General features: G+C 37.3%; 1 protein-coding gene across 3 annotated transcripts in view; it reads right to left on the reverse strand.

The window, feature by feature from the left end:
* The window catches only part of PIP5K1B (phosphatidylinositol-4-phosphate 5-kinase type 1 beta), a 98,122-nt gene that overhangs the window by 54,788 nt on the left and 17,330 nt on the right, over positions 1-26,004 (reverse strand). For 2 of the 3 annotated variants that reach the window (XM_036403510.2, XM_054517937.1), the window contains 2 exons: positions 6,475-6,556; positions 5,700-5,768 (listed from right to left, as the gene is read on the reverse strand). The exons of the other annotated variant lie outside the window; for it this stretch is intronic. In XM_036403510.2, the coding sequence (XP_036259403.1) occupies positions 5,700-5,768 (69 nt within the window). In that variant the 5' untranslated portion in view covers positions 6,475-6,556. The remainder of the gene's footprint in view (positions 1-5,699; positions 5,769-6,474; positions 6,557-26,004) is intronic. 3 annotated transcript variants of the gene reach the window in all.

Here is a 26,004-nt window from a genome sequence, read left to right on the forward strand (position 1 = left end):
CTTAATCTAATTTAATAGAAGTTCCTCTCTAATGTCATTCAGTTATTTTTCCACTCATCTTTCAAGTCTCAATTGCTCTTTGCCAAATCTATATGCATTTCCTACATGTTCATGAAATGTAGCTCTAACATTCTGGGCTTCTTCAAAAGTAGATCCTAGGGAAACCCTTTAAGACATCATGAATGTGAACTTTGTCCTTGTTTTTTCGTGTTCTCCCCTTTTATAACATTTTATTGCAGCTGAAGTTTGACCTATGAACTTTCTATAGCAAAGATGGTGATTTTTCCAGAAGACAGCTGGTTTATTGCAGGTGCCATAAAGTGATGCAGAGAAATTAACTCTGCCTTGGAAATTCTTCCTCATTTTCACCATGAAAGGCAAAACGATGATTGCTTTCTTTCATCTTCTTTACTACTGTCATTCTTACAGGTTTTTAAATCTGCCAAATGAAACGGCACACATAGCTACCACAGCTCTTCATAAGAGATGGGGAGAAACTGACTTCTGAACAGAAGTCTTCACTGGTTAACACTGCTTTGCAACCACGCATCCCACAAAGTAATTGTCACTGGTTCATTTCTCTCTGCTACTGTATGTGGAGAAATCTGCTTTCATCTTCCTCACTATCCCACCCTTCTCCTCTGTTGGACAATGAAGTGGACTGCGGTAAAACAGCTACCTGCCTTCAGGCAAAAGTCTCAGAGAAATAAATAAATTCTTTAAAAAAGGAAGAAAAATATTCATAGGTCTCACTTGATCAAAATTGTTGAAGCTACATGGTTTATGCCAGATCTGAATTTTCTACTACAAGTAGGCATTTGATCTTCAGTTTTACTAGTTAACATAAGTACTAGGAATCCACCCATGCTATCAATTCCCTGCAAACACAGTTTATCTTTTCCAGACTTCTGAGAAGATAGAACCTGCCATAAATTGTATAAACTCTTAAGCCAAACCATTTGAGGAGAATGCCTGTTGAAAAACCATACATCTTCCTCAAGCAATATTTAAAAATAGCTCTCTTAGAATATTAGGAAATTTCAATTAGATTCAAGATGTACATGTGGTTATTGCCTAGTCCATTGCTCTTGCACTTGATCTGTCTTTTTGAGTGCCTGCTGTGCTTACAGTCTCATTGAAACAACACTTGACACTGTTTCCATTGAAACTTCCGGATGGAGGTGGCTACCCCATCTCAGCATGCTTTCTGCAGCTGACACATAATAAATCACAAATAACACATGAAAATAGTGTTACCAGAAAATCCCATTAAAATAACTAATCTTAACTGTTTCTCCACAACTTGTGACTATGGGTCACTACAGCCATAGTACTCCCCCAGTCTTTCTTCAGTTCACACTTCTCTCTAGCAACTGTTTGTCCACCTTCTGCAGGTCACACTTCATGAAGGTGGACTCCTGCGCATCATGTGTGTGTCTGTGTGATTGTTACAGTTCAACTGCAATCAGAATGATTTCCTTATCCAAGCTGAATCTGCTCTCCCTTTGTTTTCTAAAATTGGATTCAGGTGACTCCATGGCTTTCAATTAATTTTTCCTCCATGTCAAAACATTTATGCTTAAGCTTCAGTAGTAGCCATGAACCCAACTACTCTGGTTGTTCTATTTTGAGGAAGAGAATTTGAGACCTCTGAGCTTGGAAGTAGCCATAGCTCCAGGCAAAGTTGCAGTCATTTTGATATCTTTATAGGTGCATAAAATCTGCCACTGAGGTCCCAGTACAGCAAAACTTTCAGTGATGAAATTGCAGTGTCTCCAAGAAAAAGTACTCTACCTGCAAGCATTAGATGCAGAGCATAAGTCAATGCTAAAAGAGATGGAAAAAATGCTGCTTGCACATGTTTGCAAGCCAGCTAGATATTGGTGACAATAGGTAGCTGGTTTCCTTTATCCAGGCAAATTTCCCTTGCTCCTGGCAAAGTGACTCACGACATGCAGTTTTGAACAGGTTACATAAAGTGCTTGTAATACACTAAACAGAAGAGCTGCAAGATATGTAATGGCAAGAAACAAATTCTAATTATATACTTGTGTGGCAGCCTTCAGACTAAACAGAGATTGTGGCAATCCAGTAACAGATTTTCACAAGTGCACATTTACATCTATTTTCTGCTGTGATTTTCTTCTACACTTCTAATGTGCTTTGACAGACCTCTCTGAGCCTCATTCTGGCCACCATCCTATTATTAAGCATCAGGATGCTACTGAAATCTGATTTGACAGGCAACAGACTCAGGGCTTGTGTGATTGATGGCATTGCAATGCAGAAACTGCATGTGTGTCAGCAACTTCTCACAAGAAAGTCTGCAAAATAGAGAGGAAATGAAAAAAGCGGCAACTGCATACTCTAGATGTCTGTGACTGAATACAAATATCCAAGAGAAACTATAGTCTGGTGACCTGATTTTTGCAAGCATGCAATGGAACAAATAACCAGTCTCTCTTATATCCCTTACCTTGTTTCTCTGAGAAAAATCCTCACAACAAAAAAAGGCCACAAACCCAAACAAACAAAAAACCCAAACAAAAACCCCAAACCAAAAGCAAAAGAAACAAAGCTAACCAACAAAAACCCCTCCACCCTGAAAGAACTGGCCACAGTCTGCACAATTTACAATTTCTTTGATCTCAAAGTTATTTTAATTCTCTACCTTAAAAGCTGCATGGAACATGTATCTGTGAAGTGTCTCTTTCATTAACTAAGTTCTTTGATCTGGGTGACTGAAACACTTTATTATTCATATTCACACTGTAGACTTAACAACTTCTCAAAATTTACAAATAGACAGAAAATCCATAAGTAGTTTCAGATTATGATGTTTGTAAAAAATGCATGCAGCTGAACAGCTTAGCAGCCCCACCTTAAAAATCACAATTTAAAAGAGAGAAAAACACCCTGGTTTTCAAAAGGGAGAAAAAAAAAACGCAACCAAAAAACCCCAAACAAACAAAGAAACACCTAAAAATCTAAAAATCCCCAAAACAAATAAAAAGAAAGTTGTGCTCCCTCTTCTCTCAAGACTTTGACTACATAACAACAGACAATTAAAAGCCAGAGGAGCATTTATGTCAAAATGCAGCCCCAGAAAAACTGAAAGCTTAAAAGAAAACAGTGGAAAGAAGGAGCATGATTCATAATAAAAATCATGCTCTGTCTTGGTCTAGTTATGCATTTCAGAGTCCAAAAGGATAGTGTAACAATGCTCATGCAAGCTCTTTCACAAGGTTATAGTAATTTAAGAAATTTCTTGGAACTTCAAGATGTTTACATTCATGTAGATGGCAAGTCAGCTGACTACTGTAGGAAATTGAAGAGCTGGAGATTCAGATTATTATATTAGTTCAGATAAAGCTGTTACCTACCTCTATTTCAGCTGAGATTAACAAAATAAAAAAGGAAATATTGCAATAATCTAAAATTTCAGAGAAAAACCTGATAGCCTTACAGACTGCTTTTTATTCTGGAAAGTTTTATCAAGGAGTCAGAGGTGCTCTCCTGCAGATAGCTTGTTTTCACCTAACTCAGGTTAACTTAAAGCAGTGAAATACAGTCATTACTACAGAAGTTTATAATACATGGATAGCAGTTATAACTACCTGAAACAACCCAAGTAGCTGAAAAAGCACCAGCTGAGGAAACAAGCTCTTCCCCAGACCAGACTTCTGGAGAAAGTAGCACAGGAAGTCACAGGAAGGACTGTAAGTATGTTTCAATCAAACAAGAGTAACAATACATGACTGGAGAACTGTAAATGGAAAACCTGTGGGCAATTTAAGACAGGCAGCTTCTGGCTGCAAACAAGCCTTCTACAGAGTACGATTTCTCTGTGTAACTTACCTAAAACCTTGGAGTTAAATGAGAAATTATATGAAATGCCTCTGATGAGCACAAGTCCTACCAGGCTTATGCTATACTTCCAACATACACTACTAATACCTCTGAATGTCCATTTAAAAACAGAAACAATGTATATAGAATATCTGAAGGAGGTGAGGATCACAGAATCACAGAGTGGTTTAGGTTGGAAGGGATCACCAGGGGAGTCATCTGTTTCCAACCTCCCTGCTAAAGCAGAGTCTTCAATATTTAACAGAAGGTGCAGAGTTTCTAAGGAATTTGACTTAAGAAAAAAGAGACATTGTTAAAATGAGGCATCAGGCAAATATATGTTAGCAGTTAGCTCTGCACGGATAAATTTTGAGATCAAAATTTATTAATATTTTATTAAAATTACCACAAAAAGGCAAAGTATGATGATACTATTAGGTAATAATACTAAACTATTAGGGGCATATGCAGCACAGGATCTTGAGCACAGAACAACTGAAGGTGTAATTACATGAAAAGGAAATAAACTGGCATAAGATACAACAACTGGCAGTACAGAGACAGAACCTGGAGGTGACAGTCACTGTGATACGTGAGTGCGATGCAGCTGTGAATCACAGGTCTTGTCAGAGGTACTTCCAGCAGATACACAGTAGAATTTGCGCCATAGTGAGAAGACTTTCTACAGCTTCTTCTGAAAGGCTGTGAATTTATAGTTGAAGAGGAACAGAGAAGAGTATGTGGGACAACCAGGGGGAATGGAAGCTTGCCTATGGCTATTACTAGTCTAGTCTAGCAACATAAACCTGGAGAAGTTCAGGCACCAAACATTTCTTCCTTTCTCATACTAATTGTCAAGACAAATTCTGACTTCTACCTTTTAAAGTCATCAGTTGGGAAATTTGAACTAACCTGTATTAAAAACAAATATTATTTCCTTTCATTTCTGAGAAAAATATCTGGAATGCTAAGGCCACCAAGGTACTGGCAATGTAACTGCCAGGAAAAGGGATGGTAAAAGAAATAGCTTATCGATCTCCTTGACTTTACCAGCAGTTGCTGGTTGCTGTAAGCAACACCCAGAAATTAAAAACCCTAATCACTGCATGTACTACAGAAGCATGTGGACTTCTAGATTACAGTGGCTAGATTACAGAATTCATTTTAAAACATAATCACCATTTCTTTGAGATGATCTGTCAAAGTAATGATAAAATCCAGTAGCTAACAGTTTGGTTGTGTAAATATGTAAAGAAAAATTTGCTTTTATAGCTCAGCTTAGTCATCAAAATTGCTAGTGGACTTAAATAATGCTGGTCACGGACAATCTGTATCAGAAAAACAAACCCCATACCACTATCAGCAATATCTAAATGGACTATTGATGCATGCTCCTACATTAAATATGTTCTCTCTTATACATCTCTTTAAAAAAATACTTAGCAAACAAATAGTGGTCTGCTTGGCAAAGTGCTGGAAAGATGCTTTGCTTTTCAGGTTTGTAGTCTAGACACATTACATAAACACTCAAAGCATTTGGAAACTGTAAATTTCTTACAACAGTGTTTAAGGCCAGAGATGTGTGTGTTGCTAAGAGCAAAAATTTCTATCAATCGAGCAATATGGTATACTTTAAAACTGGACTAAACAAGTTTTAAATAGTCAGTTCTGTGGTGGATAGAAATATTTTATGATTTCACAGAAGGGATAAAGTAATTTCAAAACCCCATGGAACAGGTTTTATTTGTTCTTGGTTTTAATAAGTTCTGAAATATATTCACATACAGCAGGTCTGAATTACTGACATGAAGGGAAAAACATACAATAAAAAGGTTGAAGCTTTTATTTACCTTTTTATATGTTTTCTCTTCATTTGCCTTTCCAGCAGTAATGTCTCCATTTTCAGTAACAGACGACATCTAATAACAGAAGCTTAAGTTACAAAGACAGTATTTGCTTTACAAAGGTAATTGTTCAGAAAAATCCTATAATTTATTATCCATTTTTGCTAAATTCAAACTTCTCAGAGATATTCCTAGGGTATTCCTTGTACCCTAGGAAGTATTTTCCACACAGACTAAAATGACAGCACTGGCCCAGCAATATGTCCAGCATATGACTGATTCTACATGACTCTGCATCTTTTCCCCACACCAGTGTCCAGTGCGGTCTTGCTCCTCAGCCTACTGCGTGAGATGTTCTTGAAAGGGCAAAACTATGAAGCTCATGACTCAGATATTCAGTGGCATGTCTCAGTAGTCTAAGGTCCTTGGCTGCATCAATATACTGTATCTCCTCAAATTAGCAAGGAAATAATAGACTACTACAGAGTTGCAGAATATTCTGAGTCCAATGTTCACTGAGTCCAATCCTTAAGTGAATTGCCCATATAGGGATCAAAGCCACAGCCTTGGCATTATTAACATCATGCTCTAACTATTTGACATTGTATCCTATCACAGTTGTAAAGCCATTCTAGACCAAGAATAAACCACTAAGATAGAGATCACCTTGGTAAGACACTCTGAGTGCGTTTGCCAAAGTAAACAAAATAAAAAGGCAAAATGACATGGTTTAAAATAATTCTAAATTTTACCAATACTTTAACAAGGGAATTATACTTACCCTTATGAACAACAGAACAGGTCATCTGGAGCTGAGAGTGAAGATCAAGCCATTCATTGGTGGTGGTAATATTTTTCACAGCCTATTATAAGAAATATCTGTCATCATTATGCCTTAACAAACTTTCATCTCACAGAATAGCTGTAGATTTCCTTTTATTACTATTCTTCAGCCCAAGCAAGCATTCAGCTACAAGTGAGGCGTTTTAAGAATCATGTCAAATAACTTGGTTACTATAATTAGAAATTGCTATACTTAAAACATATTATAACTTAACTTGGTTAATATACTTAGAAAGTGGCAGTATTACACAGGAGGGAATCAGTGCAGAGTAATTCCTTTTTGCCCTAGATATTTCATCCCTGTGGCACAAGCACCTCTACAATAAAACATTTAGGTAGAGCAGTGCACATACATGCTCTGGAGTGTTGTGTAGTTACATGTGTTATTAATCTTATAGCTGTGTAATCTCCAACCACTTATAAGAAATAGCTGTGATGGTTTGGAAGACAGCACATTGACAAGTCACAGATTACAAATTAAAAAAAACCCTAATGATACCTCAAATGAGAAGAAAATCTCACTTTGTCTTTAAGCAGTTCAAACAGCATCTTGTACATATCAAAAAATTGGTTTAAGAAAGTATTCTAGGGCCTCATTCACTGATTTTATTTTCCCCTAATCTACAGGGTATACTTAGCACTACCAAGGAACCTTTTAATAAAAGGAGTCAAAGTCACTATTTTCCTTTCCTTTTCTTCAGAGAAGCATCTAAGCCAAAAAAAAAGAAAAAGGTGGGTCCCACAACAAATAGAAACTTGGAGTTTCTGAGAAGAAAACAATGCCTCCTTAGAAAAAGACACTTCTTACATTGCATACCAGTACTTTCCTCCTGCAGCTAACTGTACTCTTCATTGTAGCCTCCATCTAAGTAATGTGTGTTAATGAGTAATTCCTTCATTTGGATATGCATTAGCAGTCTCCTATGCACTGAACTCCTATTTAAAGGCAATGACTTAGTTTTTATAGCTTTTTAAATTGTATGTAGTTCACCTCACTCACCTATATTCACACATTTAATATTAATATTCACCCATGCTTACAACTCTATCAGTACACAAAGGCATCAAGAACTTGCTAAAATAGCTTTTGCAGGAAAAGAAATGTCATTTTAATTACTAGTAGAAGACTTTTTAAATAACTGATCATTGGTTTAAAACACCAATCCTCACCCAAGCTGTTGTTCTCCACATACCTCCCAAGACTATTGATACAATATGATGTTCCCCTACACACAAAACTTCCTAAATTATGAGCACACAGATTCAGCAAAAGCCAAACATAAATGCAACATGGGAGCTTTCATGCAGTAAGTTAGCTGAAGAAAGCACTCATACTGTAAGTGGGAGAAAAGCCTGTTTTTTCCCCAGCACAGACAGAACACTTCACTTACGTGAAAATATACCCCTGCAAAGCTGACAACAATAGGAAACAGACAACAAGAGACCAAGTTCAGTAACTAGCAAGTATAAAAACTCATACACCATAAAGAAGGTAAATTTTTCCTGTATGTGTTAGTTCAATTCCTAAAGGCATCTAGAATAGAACTATTTTTGTTCTAATCTTTTGAGAAACAGAACACACCAGTCTACCTTAACTGTGGTTGTGTTAAACAACTTTCAAAATCTGTGCTGACAACCATCTCTAGTTCCATGCTAACAATTTTTTGCAAAGCAAGTAATACTTTGTGTATTTTCCTCTTGCCCTAGAGCTACTGAAGCAGTACATGGTGCCTTCTCACACGCTTTATAATGTGCAGAGCAACAGCTACTGTCTCAGTTCTGATGAGGTTTAACAGTTCAAAGACAGGTCACAACTTACAGTCTTGGACTCACTTTCAGGCTAAGCCACAACTATTTAGTTTTTTGTTACCATAGTAGGAAACTACTGTAACTAAAGCACTGAATCTCTAAATGTGTCTGACAAAGGAAAAGCTCACAATATACTAAGACGTGGGGTAGGGGCGGGTAGAGGAAGAAAACATTTCATTTCAGAAATACTGTAGTGTGCTGACTTTGGCTGGAATAAAGTTAATTAGCTTCACAGTAGCTAGTGTGGGGTTATGTTTTAGATTTGTGCTAGAAACAGTGTTGGTAATTCAGGGATATTTTCTACTCTTGCATAGTGCTTACACAGCATCAAGGCCTTTTCTGCAGCCTTGCTGCATCAAGGCCTTGCTGTGCCCTTCCAGTGCACGGGCTGGCAATTCACAAGGAGCTGGGAAAGGAAACAGCCGGGACAGATGAACCCAGCTGACCAAAGGGATATTCCAGACAACATGGCATCATGCTTAGCATGATGGGGGAAGAAGGAGCTGGGGGAAGAAGGAAGGGAGGATGGTCAAAGTGACTGTGTTTTCCTTCCCAAATCACTGTTACATGTTATGGGGCCCTGCTTTCCTGGGAATGTCTGAACAGCTTCCTCCCCATGGGAAATGGTGAATGAATTCCTTGTTTTGCTTTACTTGCACACACGGCTTTTGATTTACCTATTTACCTATTTAGAGAGAAACAGTCTTTATCTCTGCCCCTGAGTTTTCTCACTTTTACTCTATTGATTCTCTCCCCGATTCCATCAGGGGGTAGTGAGTGAGCCAGTGTGTGTGGTTCAGTGGCTGGCTGGGCTTAAACCATGAGTGAAAGACAGCTATAAAGATCCCATCTTTAGCTTCCTAGATGCTGTCCTACCTGATAACAAAGAAAGAGAAACATTAAAGTACAGAAGGAATTTAAAGGTTTGTTTTCCCCAGTACTCTTGAAGAGTCAACATTTTGGTCACAAATCTTACATGCCACAAAAACTACTGTCTTCTTGAAACACAAGATTACAGCCTTCAGTCCCAGCCTTCTGCTCCAAACACCTCCTAGTCCTAAATGCAGACTTTGAAAAAATCACATCTATTCAATGTATGCTTCAGGGGAAAAAAAATAGTGTTTCACAGTTTAGTTTCTCACACTAGAATCATAGAACCACATGCTTCTTAACTAACACAAGCTGCAATTTCCATCACTCTGGGGGAAAAGTGCCATGTGCATTTTCCTCTAGAGCTACAGGGACAACTTTTTAATTTCTCTGATCAGCCAGAAGCCCACAGTGTCAACACCACCCTGCCCACCACATAGCTGGCATTTTGGAACAGAGATGACAGGAAACGTGAGCTTCCTACCCAGCTTTGATTTCTTTTCCCGAATTTTTAATTCCATGTTCCTTACACAGTCAAAATTTACCTTTTAATAACAGCATAAGGTATTCATTTTTCCAGATTGTAAATAACCAGCTGTTTTTACACAACCTGAGTTGCTGAGGCCCAGCTCACATGAGCAGTTATTTGTACCTTACACCCAAAAGGCCCCTCAGCTCAAATTTAAATTAACTTTAGAACTTCCAACAACTTCAGTGAAAGCCAACACCCATGAAAAAAGCTAGTGCTAGATTCCTACAGGCCTATGTATTAGTTCATTCAACCAAAAATCAGGTCTGCTTTCTTCCATTACCATGAAAACCTTTTTGGGTTTTTTTTGGAAAATGCATTTCTTAGTATAGTCAGATCATTTTCTTAAACAAATAATTTTAAAAAAACATTAATAAAACATGCTGTTGAGGAATCACACTCCAAATAAAAGCCATGTAACTTTTCATGACATGTTCTTTCAATTGTAATTACACGTTCTTGTTCTGACTGATAGTTAAAATTGAAATAGTCTTCATAGCTTTTAATACAGACATATCCCTGGATGGACTGCTGTCAGGTCTCTGCATTGAGTTAGAAACCTCACGCAAAAGAAAACAGATTTATAACTTCTCACAGGTGTAATCTTTAATTTTAATTATGAGGAGGAAAAAAAAAAGCAAGACAAAACAAGATTAAATGAAGCCTTAAATTATCCATTGGGCAGAGGGAGAATACTAGAAATCAAAGAATTCAAGAAACAATTATGTATGTTTAAAATTAATATACAAATAAAATAGATGGTACAGTGCAGATTTTTCAGTCTGAAACACACAAACACATTTTCAGGAACACTTTGGATTGGTTTTGGGTTTTTTTCTGGCAAGTGAATGCATTGGGATGGAATACACAATTTTGGACTCAATCCAGAAACTTCATTCTCATAGTTCTGTGCATGTCAGATTACCTATTTATTTAACTGTTTCTTAATCCTTGAATAGTTCTCTTTTGCCAGGAGGACACTAAATCCTCAGAATATGGCAGGTGACTTTTCAGAAAAGCACAAAGACTCTTACATTAAATTCATACCAATGGTACTAACTCAGAACCAGCCAAAAAAAGATTATTAGAATAGTAATTGTATCTGTCCTAAGTAAGTGGGACTTTACACATCAAGACTGCATTCTTTCTTGATCACAGCAGCTTGTCAGTACAACATGTAAGGATGCTGACAAGAATTTCTAGTCCTACAAACAGCATTTATAATGAATTCCATTAAAAAGAATCATCAGGTGAAATTCCTTTGTAAGTCCTGTCTCCCTTTTGTTACTACTTTGAAGCAGCAGCTTCTAAGACAACTATGAAAATCATAGTCATTCCATTAGTGCAAAACTGTTACTGGTGAGATTTGTTCAGACATATTTTCCTCATGGAAGCTGTGAGGTAGCATTTAAAGTCAGTTCTTCAACTCACTAAAAGGACTTGCAGATCTGTAAGACGGCATTCTTCCACCAAACCACATTGGGAACAGTCATACACTGCCAGATTTCAGCCCTGATGTGAAGCTGGAGACCTTTGTTACACAAAATTTTGCCAGAAGAGGCAAGTCTTCTAAGCCAAAAATGCTCTATAGTGGAAGAAATCCATGAATACATATTCATTAATGAAAAGCTACTCCTTTCATACTTGTCCTCTTGTGTTCCCCCTACCCCAAGCTCAAGCACCCAAAAACCATTCATGGTATTCTTGGAGCTACCTGAAGGCAGCTCCAAGTTTAAAAGGCACTATTAAAGCTAACTCCCCTCCTTCTTTGAAATGATAGAGATTTGAGTTCATACCTTCTTAGGCACTGAACAAACTTCTCCTACAGATGATGCATTTATAAAGTCTCCCTCCTGTCTGGATTCTCTGCCAACTAATACAATATGCACAATATGCACAGCACTGGATTTCCAAATTAGATCTCATCTTATCTTGCTTATTATTCCAAGAAACTTGCTGGTACTCTGGACCATTGTCAAATTTAGTTGACAAACTTAGGTCATACAAAACTTTCAATCATTTTTTCCCTACCCTCTCCATCAGAATTTGAACAATAGGATTATTTATCAGATTATTTGTAAATTAAGGAGTTTGGGACACAAAAAATCCTCTGAGATACATAAGAATTGCCTACACACATCATGTTTTCGTATAAAATCCATCCAAATGTATCAGCGTACTATCAGCACTATTTTCAGAAGGCTCAAGAGGCAAACGACTTGTTAGTTTCAGATGAATAGTAGGACTTCAATTGGTTTTATTACATTTTAGCTTCTAATACATTTTATTACATTTTTTCTCCATGCTTTAAAACAATGCTGACTATAATTTTCATGGTTTAATTGCCTTCCTTCTGAGTTTATCAGACAATGAAGAGTGGCATTTAGGAACCTGCAAGCAATGCTAGGCAGAGTGCCAATACACAGATATAAAGAAGCGAAAGGAAGCATAATTTAATGCACAGAGCAGGAAAAGGAACAACATATCAAAGATCCGACAGCTTTCTTAACAGTCATCACAAGTTAACCCCCTCTCCAAAAGCCTTATGTCTTTTAATGTCAGAGAACATTTTTTATACATGAGTGCTCGGGCAGTTACATAGCCTCCAAATAAAAATTGAGGTAATGTATGTAGCCACTCAGTTACAAGAAAAAAAATAAATATATATATATATATATATATATACACAATCCAGCTCTCTATGTGGGTTTTTTTTTTGTAATATCCCAAACACTATTTGTGGAATAGATTCACTTTGTATCAGAAGGACACATAGACATCTAAGATCAAACTTATATGCTTCCATATCTGAAACATCTGAGGAGTAAAAGATAACATACATATTTTTAAGCTGTATCCTGATAATGAAGTAAATATTTACATGCTACATTGGACTCAATAATTTAGAAGTCATTAAAAGCCTCAAATCTAAAAAAATTTGGATTTTCAATCTGAGAGCATTTAATCCACTCAATCCCTGTAATGCCTGTCAGCCTAATAAATCTCTACTGTCAAGTGCTGTGATTGACTTCCACTCTTCACAGAAGTACTGAGAGATCTCTTATGTGTATTACTGCAAAAGTAGAGCAAACTTTTTACTGCATCTTAAACACTATTAATTTACGTCACTAAAAAAGTAATTAAAAAAAAAATTTCTTTCTATCTGGCAGAAAAAAAAAAAGTGGCATATGAATTTAAAAAAGAAGGAGGGAAAAAGAAAAGAAAAACCCCAAACAATTAGGTCTGAAACCTTGTCAAGATCTCCCAGCCTACAACTTATTACAGCGGTTTTAAGGGTGACTGAAAGTAAAATCTTCCATGTAAAATTTGTGACAGTACTTGTGAAAACTGGAAAATGCTGTTTAATTAATGCTAGAATGAACAATTTCAGAGTACAGAGAACAGCTAAAAAAAGCAGATCAGAAACTGTGTAGCCTGTGATGCCTAACATGAAAAGCCAACCAAACAACAAAAAACCAAAAAAAACCCAAACAAACAAAAAAACCCAACCAACCAAAAAAAAAAAACAAACCAAAAAAACCACACACACAAAAAAAACAAAAAAAACCAAAACAAAACAAAAAAAAAAGCCCTGATTAGTCTACCTTTCTGATTTGGTTTTTATTTTGCCTCAAAAATAATAAGATTAAAATCAGAAGTCATACACAAAGTGATGAAATTCACAAATAAAATAAAAGGGGGGAAAATCTCCTCTTTCTCCTGGTCTTTGTAATACCATCAGCCCAGCACAAATGCTACAGTGAAAGCAGCAAGGAAAAACCAACACAAAACTGCCATTTAGACTGTACATCTACTCTAAGTCATGTCAGCTGTTCACACCACCTTTATTTACCTAGCTTTAATAACACACATTAGTTTCAGTGCCCTGACAGATCTTTTAGTCTCTCAGCAACTAATCTGAGCACAATGCTAAGATTCTGATACTGTTTGATTTCTACAGTTGCCCTCCCCTCCTTCCTCCCCCCAGTTTCACGAATACAGCACAGTACTTGGCTGGCTTTTAAAAATGTCATAATAGGAGTAGGATTTTTTTAGTTTGTTGGCTGGATTTGAAAAGTTACTTATCATACTATTCATACTATAAAAAACATATGTTCATATTGTAATGTTTTGATTTACTGCAAGAAACGTCAGATGATCTATCTTCCTCCTCTAGCTTTCAGATGGGAAAAAAAATGAAAATGTGGAACTTCAGAAAGTACCACTTCCATCAAAGTCTACAAATACTCAGAATACATCTGATTACCCAGAAGATTTGACAACCTACAAGAGTCTCTTCCTCTTCCATTTAAAGTAGTAGTCCTTGTGCACTAACCTGTTCTTCAAGGTGAAACACACTACCATTGTAATATCCAGGGTCACCAGAGCAGCTTCACAAACTATAGCTACAAATCATATCCTTCGTTTCAAAAATAATCTGCTGACATTCTTTCAGATGGAAATGATTTTACAACAATGAAAATAAAACTGAAAATTCATTGAAGGAATCAAAGTGTAGAAGTCCTTGGAAACATGGCATACTGTGCTCATTCAACAAAGCACATAGATTTTAATTTCTAACTTCTGTATTTTGTCAATTCTGCATGTGACAAATAAGCTGCACAGAAGAGGAGAGTTGGACTTTGTTCCTCCTCCATGAATTTCCAAATTCAAGGCTTCATTCCAAGGGCCTTAAATCTACCTCACTCCTCTATTCCCTATTAGCCTACTTAACATTTAGTGTCAACTACTGTGTCTTCTGCTTTCCCCAGAAGCACCTGAGGATCTCTTACATCTTGCCAAACACCATCTGTAAAGGCAGAGCAAACTTTCTACTGTGTACTAGATGGTGTTGATGTCTTAATAACCATGGGACTTTTCCAAGTCAGTGAGCTCAGATCAGCAATCAGAAAGAACAAACATTTGATCTGACATAACTGACGTCAAATTGTGTATCTTGCAGAAACTGTTAACAGGCCCTCCTTTCGCAAAGTGAAATGGCCCCATTAACTTCTCATTATTTAGTAACAGTCTGAAAGCATACAAAGCAGAAAGGCATATTTATACATAGCCAAAGAAGACTTCCCAATTGCTACTTACGTTTTCACTATTCTGATTTCATGTGCACTTTTACAATAGCAGCACAATAACAGCACTAGAAGAAGAAGACTAGCAAGCTTTCTCTAAAGACATCCAGAATTACAAATTAATAAAAGTGTCAAGATAGGGTTGTCTTTGAAACAACTGAAAGAAGGAAACATCTGCATGCTATATACAACAGTATGCAATATAAGTTAGGGTAGTATCACAGTGAAGGGCACAGGTAGAAGACTTGGCAGAGCCCAGAATAAGAGTTCTGCTCCTTTACGCAGCTTTGGTATGGCAATGGACTACTGTTACTAACACATACCAGACACTGCACTTTGAGATAAAGCCACCACATGATGCATCCTGTCCAATAAAATACTGCAGCACACTGAGACAAATGGTTGATAAGGAAAAAGGCACAAGGAGAGGCAAAATTCTTCTACATTTGTCTTTGATGGTACCTGCAAAATAGAGTGGCAGGGATCATGCAACACTGCGGTCATGATTTCTTGAAAGGAAAGCACGACAAGCTGCTTCACTCAAATAAGCAGCAGGAAAGATTCATGGGGAATGAAATCTCATGTATGCCAAAAAGGAGATTGCTCATTTCTAAAGGAATGATACAAAACAGAGATGCAAACAATCCCACCTTGCTGGGCGGGGAATACATATAAAAGTAATTTGGCCAACCCAGAAGCTTCAGTAATGTGAAACTCCAGAAATAGTCATTTGAGAAAAGAAAAATAGGTCAAATGGACTTGGAAAAGATTAAGTATAAAAAGAATAGATTGAACATGCAAGATAAAAAGCACAAAAGCACAGGACAAGTTACTTTGATAAGAAATGCATTTGTAATAACAAGAACTTCACAATAGCTGTATTGCTCTAGTTTGAAACCTTTATCTTTTTACTCATCCACTTTCTTCCATCTCAAAAGGAGGTCAACTATACTCAAAACTGCTATGCAAACATAACTTTACAACAGAGGCAAGAATAAGAAATGGTAATAAGAATTCTTTGCTTTAAAGAACATTGAGAGTTTTGGGTGGACAACACAAAAAAACTGTGGTTAAATAATTTGCATGCACTAAAACAGATGGCATAATGTGTGCATCAGTTCTACACAGGTAACTCATAAATGATACACTACTGGGAATTATTCAGGCTATTTTCATATTAGCATGTAATTATTCACAACAAAGTTTGCAGAAGGATATGTCACGGAAGCACTGAACTCAATGCATGAGTGGATTATGATGATCTTCAAGTTCTCTGTGCTTTCTTCCCCAGGTCCTCTGAGTATAACTTTTGCACATATAGCTGTTAATGGATGCTAGCTAAGTTAAACTGTTCAGCAGTAAGATTATATAGAAATTCAATTATTTTAAAAATCCCCTTTTTGTCTCCAATTGAGGGCCATTCCATACAGCTGCAAACAGACAGTTGAAGAAGACTGGAAGAGATTACCCAGGAGGATGTGACAGGTAGTATCTGAGATTCTTTTGATAGATTAGTCTACTTTTTAAAAAGTAGTCGATAATGTCTTGAAGGAAGGAAAAGATCTGGTTACTGCCATGACTCTTCCTGGTTTCCATCGAATCACAATGTATCACTCAGACTGGATATCTGCAACAATTTCAGCTGGTCCAGGCCGATGCTACTGCAGTCCTGCCTTCCAAGCATGCATTGGGTAGCATCATTATTACGCACCAGTGCTACTCCTGCCCCAGGACAACTCACCTAGACAACTGAACTAACAAAAAAAGTCACCTACCAAAGAATAGCAGCCGTAACGGAACCCCTTACAACAGCTTTGTTATGGTCACCCCTAAGATCAAAAAGAAACTTGGGAGGGAATGAGGAAGGTGATGAATACTGTTAGACCCTTGATCCACGATGGAGGAGAGACCAATTGCCTCAGCTGTTTCAATCACTCACATAATTTTGCATAACCTCAGAGTCACCAGTCCACTAGCGATAATACCAGGAAACAAGACTGAGAGACAGATGGAAAGAAGCATTAGCAGCAGTGCTCGATGGGCCAGGCAACAGCACCCAAACCAAGTTCAACATTAGCTTCAGAGAAAATGGAAATGCATGGGTAAGATTAGGCTCCCAAATGTATATTCATACAGCAACTTGTTTTTCAGGTGCCTAGCTTGTGTGAAAAATAAGGTCACTCAAGAATGGGTATAGAAGAATGACGTAAGCACCAAATGCAAAAGTTGTGTATAAATTCAAGATGAAAAATACCCTAAGTTAGCCTACTGAGTAAGAATATCTGTTGTAACCAATTAACCCCCCCACATACTTTTTTTTCTTCAGGAAATCTATAACTGCAATTACTAGACGCTTCCCTTGGACAGCTACAATTTAATTTTAGTTAGCATTTAAAAGAAAGCTTACTTTACTCCTGAAAAGGATTTGAAAAACCTGTCTTGTACCAGCCTCGACAGAGAACAAATCCTATTTCACTAGAATGCCTTTGACTAAATTAAGAGCTCCCAGTTTCCTATAGAGGAGAAGTTCCTCAGATACATTTCCCAAATCACTCAAAAAGCTATAGAAAAGGAAAGTATTATCCCATTTTATGACATGCCCTATAAAGTACAAAAGCTGGAGTCTTCTTGGTTTAAAGGAGATCTCTTAACATATTTCTTTTTAAACCACAGAGAAAGCTTCAAGGGAGAAAAAAACCATTTCAGAAGCTACATATGACAAAAAAAAAAACCCTCAAAAAACATGATTAATACAATAACATGAATTTCTGAAACCAATTCAGTAAATAACTGCTCAGCGTGCAAGGAAATACTGATATTTGTCAGAGCTCCTGTCATCAGACCAGGACAGATATGTTGCAGCCCTAGAATGGAACTGCAATGTGGGAACCAAAAGAACTGTGACAATTTTCATAAAGTTATTCCATTCTCTGACTGGAATGTGGCTGCTTAAATGTAAAGGTTACTACTGCCCTTATAAGGAACCATACATTCTGTTCATGCCAAGATTATCTTTTTGCCTTTGCTTTTGTGTACCTTTCACATAAATTTCATGTATCCTCAGTACTCTTAGCATGCATATTTGTAACTCCTTAAGTATGATAACTTAGCATAGTCCTATACTCTGTTAGGCCAGGAGATCAAACATCCTAAAGGCCTCACAGTAGGAGGCCTTTAGGCCAGAAAACCCTACACTATCTTGGAAAACCAATGTCCTCTCTAGAACATATCCTGTAAACCAGATTTGGCCCATCCCGGGTGAAATTCCATGCATGAGGAAATATCACGCCATTTATCCAGGCCTCCCACTGGGTTGTCCTTGTTAGATATGCTGATTTGTATAGTCTATAAATTGTACACATGATCTGTCGTGTGTGCACGTTGCAGCGCATCCCACCTTGGTGAAGTGGTGCACCAATAAGGATCCTTATTAAAATACCGAGGTAAAAACCCAATATCCCTTAACTGCGTCTGGCTCTCAGATTTTTAAGACCAGTAAAAGGCATCGTTGTTCTCCAAGCCATGCCTTGAATGAACAGATCAGAATGCGCAAGTGACTACTTTTTTTCCCCAACAGTATGCTTTGGCACTCAGCTGAATTACGAGCATATCTGCACTGGAATATACAAATCCAAACCACATCAACACACTACTATCTACTCTACTGACATCAAGTAACATGAGATATATCGTGGTAAGAAACACATACAACTGTTTTAAGGCATGGACACAGTCACAGATTTTTTAAATGGCAATAAAAATGTTTTCAAATAAACCTTTAAAAGTAGTTATTTCCAGACAAATTACATACAAATTGTCTCCAATAGTCTTTCACTTGCCAAACCAAATTGAAAAACCTGTCCCTGAACAGTTTTGGCAGCAAGAAAGTAAGATGAAGTCATTACTAGATGTTTTTGCCAGTTCTGAAACACTATTATTCTTCTGAAATTGTTTATACTCCACATATAGTTGCATCACCTTGAACATTTTTGTATTAAAAAAATGCAAGTTAACAAACAATATAGAAGCACCATCTCAGTCTCCCTCCCCTTGAACTTCTTTGCAAAGGACTAGCTGGATTTAAATATCCTAGCTGGAAATATTATAGGAAAATTCAAAATCTTATGCTACCACTGTAAGTAAAGAACACATCTGCACATAAATTTGCCCTTTCAATTTAAAAGTGTCCATGTACACGTGAGCAGGACTTAAAACAAAAAGAAGACAGTTTACCACCAGCAACAAGAGTAAGCAGTGGGTGGTAGCTTTGTAGAAGACCCATACACAACCTGACACCAGAACCTGTGAACTCTTCCAAGAAAATGAGTGTGAGTTTTCCCACAAATTAAAATGTCTCTGAATTCTTGAGAGGCTTAAATAAGAATCTCCTTCCTTCACACAAAAGCCCTTTGAAACAATATCTCCACCGCACACTGCATCATTATAACTGGGTTGCAAGCATCATTATAAGTAGGTTAGAAAAGGCATCCAGTATTATCTGTAAGTCAGTTAACAGCCCACACCATAGTTTTCAGAAGGTAAAAATACAGCTTTCAGCATTTAGAAAGAAAAAACCCACACAACTAATCACAGTCTTTGCTCAATGTATACTGTTTTATGAATTATTAACTAGAAAAAAAAACAAGATTCTGACAAGATGAAACATGGCTATGAATATTATAAAGATTCCATAGACTAAAGTGGAAAAACCCCAAGAATTCAGCCACACATTATCCCAGGAGCAGAGTGTTCTTACAATTTAAGGTGTACAATGCAATAGCCTATTTTATTATTCCTTATCCAGCATTAATCTGCTGGAACATGTGATTAAATAAATCAAATACCTTTTTCAGCCTACAATTTTACTGGCTACTGGATTGGGGGTTTTTAGTCTGAGATGACAAAGATTGGTATATTCAACAGCACATATTTTAAATGCATTTATAGAAAATTGCCTTTGACGAGTTGTTGTTAACAGTGTGTAGCCCCCGAACCTTTCTGTTTTCTGTCTTGTTCCTGGGAATAGGGAGCCTGATGATTAGCTATGTAAGAGAAAAGTGATATTCATTAAAATTTCATTCTCGCTGGCTATGCTTTTACTTTATAGAAATAAACCGGTCTTCAGTTTTGCTTGCAATATGGCAGCATTATAAGAGCACTGAGGTGTAGCCCAGCATTAGCAACCAAGGATTGCTAAATAAAGGACAAGAATACTGCAAGACAAGAGCCAGCCAGACAAGCCTGCCTGCTTATCCTTCATCATCATTTTAGCAGCAAGGATGGCCAGGGGACAGACAGATGGTCACCTTCACTGCAGAAACAGGTGCAGCAGGTTGTCACAAAAATGGTGATGGTGGCATGAACAATTTTCTTGCAGAGCACAGCATTACTCAGATGCTTGTAAAAGGCAGCCATTAGCTTAAGAAAACCTTTAGGTTTAGATCAGCTAAAAACCTTTACTGAGTTTTACCAGCTGTGGCTGGTGTGCTTGTGTGTCTGCGTGCGAGTCAGTGCGTGCACATGGAAAAGTGAGAGAGGAAGGCTAGACAATAAGATGCCTCACAAGGCTGGTCTGAAGGTGTAATCACATTTTAAAAGCTGCTGTTAACATGCAGTGACTAACACTGGTCTGGTATTAAAGCTGAAAAAACTACATTATCCACATCTCCCTTCAAAGCAAAAGGTTTTCAGTAAAAAGCACTGGTTTGGAGATACAGGTCTGAGCTTGCAGTTTTTTTCAAGAGAATGGAGGAGTTGCTAGGTGATGGTGAAGTCAGGCTATGACAGAAAGAAGATATACAGACTTAACACAGCAGCGGATGGCAAATCCATCTCCCCTATAGCAGTAAGGCAGTGATCAAGCAATTTTTTTTGGTAGATGCTTCTGTCAGGAATTTCTCCAAATCATAGCAATGATGTGGTTTTCTAATTAACATAACTAATTAGAAAAAATAATTTTATAACTAATCCATGATATCTTGTTCTACCAAAAATTGTTGGTAGAAATTTATAGTAGGTGCCTGTTTTTGTACACCAGCCTCTGAAAAACCTCTTGCATCAGTGGGCCCAGCAGGTCACAAACTTGGGTTTGGAGGCATCTCCTTCCATACCATTGAGTTACAGGTACCACAGGAACTCTGCATAACAAACATAGCTCCCAAGAACTGACACGTATGAGGCTGGCGGGACAGAAGGGGAATCTCTAGGGGCATTTCATACCTGCATGGCATGCATCTCTGTGAGGATGTGTACCTTTCTTTGCTCAGAAATCAGCCAAGGCTTCTGAAGTCTCTCTCTGTCTCTCACTTTGTCCATTTCCTTTGCACTTTGTTTATGTCCTCAGAGCAAGAAGAAAACTAAATCTAGCTAAAAAGCATCCTTTCTTTCACTTTGAAGACTTTTGTGCATAAAACAGACAGGAAGGGTGCAAATGAGCACAGGGAGCAAGTTGGGATGGGAAACAAAGTAAAAATAAAGAGCAAAAAAGGCAAAAAAGGAAGGGAGATACCCAACAAGACACTGTGCACAACTGAACTGGGAAGAAAGGAGGAATGGGAAGGTGTAGTGGATGAAGAGCAAGAGAACCAAAGTAGAAGGAACATACCCATTAATCAGAAACACATGCATAGGAAATGATTTCTGCTTTGGTCTGCTAAAACAGGCCTTCAGTGCCATTAAATTTGAATGGTCAAAAGGGTACTGAGGGGAAGGGAAAAAAATACATTTAAAAAGTCAATAAAGAGCTGATTGTAAGAAAGAGAGCAAAGAAAACAATTTTTTTTCCCTTTCTTTAATTAAGGAAAAAAATAAAAGGCAAAAAACCCACAGGCATATTTTAATGCATCTCTGTGAGGAATATATCAAGTACAGCAATATTTTCAGATGGATCAATCTGAGGTATTAAATTTATGCATAGCTTTGGCTAAAACAGAAACAACAACACATATTGAAAAATTCAGCAAGATATTAAACACTGCTTTTACTGCAATACATGCTGTCAACATTGGGAAACATCTTCCTGAATGGTTATTTCAAATACATTGATCTTTAGTAGAAATGCAGGTAAAGCATATTTTAAAACCCAGTCAGGCAAGTAAGATTAAATTACTGTTCACATTTGTGATGATCCTCCAAATGGTGTTTTTCCAAGCAAAACAGACACATCTGGAAGTCTAGGTGTACACTGATCTATAGCAAAAAGTTGCATTTGCATATTCTCTGTTTGGATAATTTTATGGTTATGAAAGGAACCTCTGAACTAAGGGACACAGTCAAAGGAGCAAGATGTGAACCTCCACTTGGCAAGAGTTCTGTGTTACACCGTTCTTGCAAATTGGACAAAGGCATAAGTTTCAATTTCTTTCTAACCTCTGTTACCAGGGTCTAAAATTAGCCTCATGTAGATGAGAAGCCCAATCACAATAAAGCAGAAAAGGTTTGAGTGAGTGAAGTTACCTCTACAATACATTTTTTTATTTTTATAACAGAGAGGCTTTACAATGGGCACCTACTGTTCATGCACCCTTTCTTTTCCTCTATCAATTATATCACGAGAAAGAGATCACAGAATAAACAAAACAGCAAATATTGTATGCAAAGGTTTTTCTTCCAAGTTGCATAGAAGCCTAACTATAGGCCCTGAGACATAAACACAGGCTATCACTATTTACATCTCATGGCCACAATTCCAGCAAAAAGCATTCATTTGTGAATTTTAGTATAGCAGTTTATAGGATCATAGAATGGCTTGGGCTGGAAGAGGCCTTAAAGATCATGTTGTTCCAACTCCACTGGCATAGCACCTCTCACTAGGCCAGGTTGCTCAGAGCACCATCCAACCTGACCTTCTGTGGGCAACTAGTTCCAGTGTCCCATCACCACATAGTAAAGAATTTCTTCCTAATAGCTAATCCATCTTCTCACAGTTTAAAGCCATTAGCCTTGCCCTTGTCACTACATGGCCTTGTCAAAAGTCCATTGCCAGCTTTCTTGTAGGCCCCTTTTAGGTACTGAAAGATGCAATAAGGTCTTCCTGAAGCCTTCTCTTCTCCAGGCTGAAGAATTCCAACTCTCTCAGCCTGTCAGACCTCTGATCATTTTTCTACATATCTTGCACTGGATGTATTCATAGCAGTCTGGATAGGGAAATTGTTTTCCTCCTACTTCTGCACTGACAGAAGTTGCTATTTGTATACAAACAAAATATTTTATATGAAAGTATTTCTATGACTGAAACAGCTTTGCACTCTCTCACTCTTATATTCATCCTACATTAGCAGAACTAATCTATGTATGCCTTATTGAAGCAGAGAAGGAGTCCACCTATTGGTTTTTTACACAGACCTCAAGTCTCACACCATCTTTGCAAGGTATAAACATGAAGCACCACAATCAGCATGCACAGCCTGAGGCCTTTTTTTCTTATCCCACAGAAGAGGGGACACCATACAGAGGCCTGAATTTTTCTCACATTGCTTCATCCTGGACATGATGACAATTTCTAGCTACAAATATGTCCTTCATCAGGTTTGTTCCTTTGTGACCTCAGCGTAATTTGTAAAAAAATTATTTTTAACATCTGGACTATCTTTGTGATTTCAAATGCCCTACAGTCCTGCTAGATTCCACATTTCACCATTAACTATACTAATGCTCTTAGGATAACTTGAAACACATTTGTTTTTCCCCTTTTGCAGCTTGTTATATAATTCTTACCAGGATTATACATATTTAATAATAAGGGAAAAAACCAGCATGATTTTCCTCCCCCGCCAACACCCTGTCTCAAAAGAAATTTATTAATATTTTTGAACATGAAGACATTCCATAAATACATTCCAAGTAGGCTTTTTGCAGAACACACCATTTTATCAGTGCTAAATTTGAGATGCATGTCCAAAAGCTGCCTTTGCAGCTCATTAAATCAATGCTATTTTGACAGTATGCTGCAGTATGTGTGCTCCTACATGACAAAGTTTCACCACTACCTTCTTGTACTGTAACTTTGTCACTGCAAACTTCTCTCAATATAGCTTCCTGATATCATTTGGCACCATGCACCATTATTTCCAGTGGGAACAACTTTCAGTATCACTAGAAATGGCTCAAAAATAAGAGAAGCAAGTTGTTTCTGAAGAAATGTGTTTCCCTTACTTCCTGCATTACTACTGCCTTAGTGAAATTGCTTTGAAACTTGGTTGCTGGCAGAATCTGGTCCTGTTTTTCGGGTTTTTTTTGTTTTAATTAAAAAAAAAGTGAAAGTACTTGTGTCACAAAACCCCCACCTCTATTGCAGTAGCTTCAGAAATAATCTCATAGAACAGGAATAGCAAAACTAATCCTAAGGAAACAATAGCATACCACTTTGTTAAAAAAATGCACACTTAATTTTGCTGCATTACTTATTAAGAACACAATAAAGTAGTACAAGTCCAGTGTCTCTTAGTATGAAAAAATTCAGCCCTCGTTATTATTTGTAAAAGATACTTTATGATATATTTACATTTACTTAAATAAAAACAGTATTTATTCTCAAATATAAGATGCCTCTCTTATCCCCATTTTAGAGCATAAATAGTGAAAGCCCAAAGTATTTCATATCTCACACAGGAGCCAGGCTACATAAATCTCTGTAAATGTCACCTCAAACAAGTATATTATCCAAATCTCAGGAGAATAAGGAAAAAAGCAAAGATAAACACAAGAAAAAGGAGAGGTAAGTTGACCACTCTAGAAAAATTGCCTTGGTAGATAAAGTACCGGCAAGTGAGTTAGTGGTGCATCTTTATGCAGTGCAGAAAAGCCAGGTGAGAAAAGTGTGGTTCTGCAACAGACTAGAAAATGAAAGGCTTTTCACCCACCATCCTCAGCCTGATATTCTCTCTCCCCTCTAAGATTTTCCACTGCTAAAACTTTTTATTGTCAAATGACATGCATGAGTTATCAGTAGTGCACAACCCAACAACAGGCACTATGTCTCTGAATGGTATTTAAGGAAATTCCCTGAAAAAGAAAGTTAGTGCTACTTTGCATGAAACTTTTTAAAAACTATTTTGTCTTGAAATAGTAGTTTTTAAAGCTGTGTTTAGCACAGACTCAAAACAGAGTCCTGGATTTAAGAAATTATATATTTGAAAAAAGAGAAGGCCCCAGAGGCTGTATCTGCAATATGCTGTAGCTCCAGACAGGACTATCTGGACAACATTTTATGAGAGGCCAGCGATAACCACTGAGGGGACATATTTTAAAAACTCATAAAAGCAGCCCAGTTTCTTACAATCCCATATGAAAATGGGTTATTTCAAGTGCACTTAATGGGGAAGTTTTAACTGCACTTATTACAATTGCTTTAGGACCTCAGCATGCTTCTTGAAGCAGCATGACAGTCAAGAGTATTTTTTATATTTTGGTGGTCAGGCTTAACCGTCAGTGCTTGCAAAGATCTGGAGTACAGCTTTGCCCACCTCTCTTGATAACTAAGGAAATCTGAAAAGGGAGTGCTTATTGGTTTCATGCCTGCACAGCAAAGCTCTATTAATGCTTCAACGGTGCAACTGAAAGAGTATTTTCCAATTTCAATATCTGAGTTGCACAAAAAGTGCATTAGGTATTTTAACTTGCTTCCAAGAAGCTTTCTTGAGTTACAACTTCAAGGAAGGACTATGCTTCTTACCAAAAACATCTAGATTTCCTTGTAGCAGCGGGACAAGTAGCAAAAGACAGAATCGTTCATGTAGTTGAAGCACAGACACTTATAGGCCAAACAACCTGTAAAGTTTATACATTAATACTAGAGAATCATGCAAGATATGTTAGAGTTCTTACAGGATCTAAATAAAACTGGGGTGAGAGGAAAGTCACCCTAATTCACACATTTTCCAGTGAATTGTTGTTTGAAATTACCTGCTTAACAGCCATTCCCCCCACCTCCATAATATCATTCAAGACAGAAAAAGCTATTCTGTAAGTACTCACAAACTTGTGGTCAATGTCCTCAATTTTACTAGAAACAAACAGGAATTTAAAAATACCACTGTTCAGAGTAGACGTTTGAAAACAGCATATGCTTTTCATCTCTGTAAAAGCACATTTTTAAGCCATTAGGCAGGCATATTGTAATGAAAGGAAATACATGAAATGGAAATCTTTCTTGAGTTCAGAAAAGCCCTTCATA

The sequence above is a fragment of the Molothrus ater genome, chromosome Z, assembly GCF_012460135.2.
Source record: "Molothrus ater isolate BHLD 08-10-18 breed brown headed cowbird chromosome Z, BPBGC_Mater_1.1, whole genome shotgun sequence".
Taxonomy (NCBI): domain Eukaryota; kingdom Metazoa; phylum Chordata; class Aves; order Passeriformes; family Icteridae; genus Molothrus; species Molothrus ater.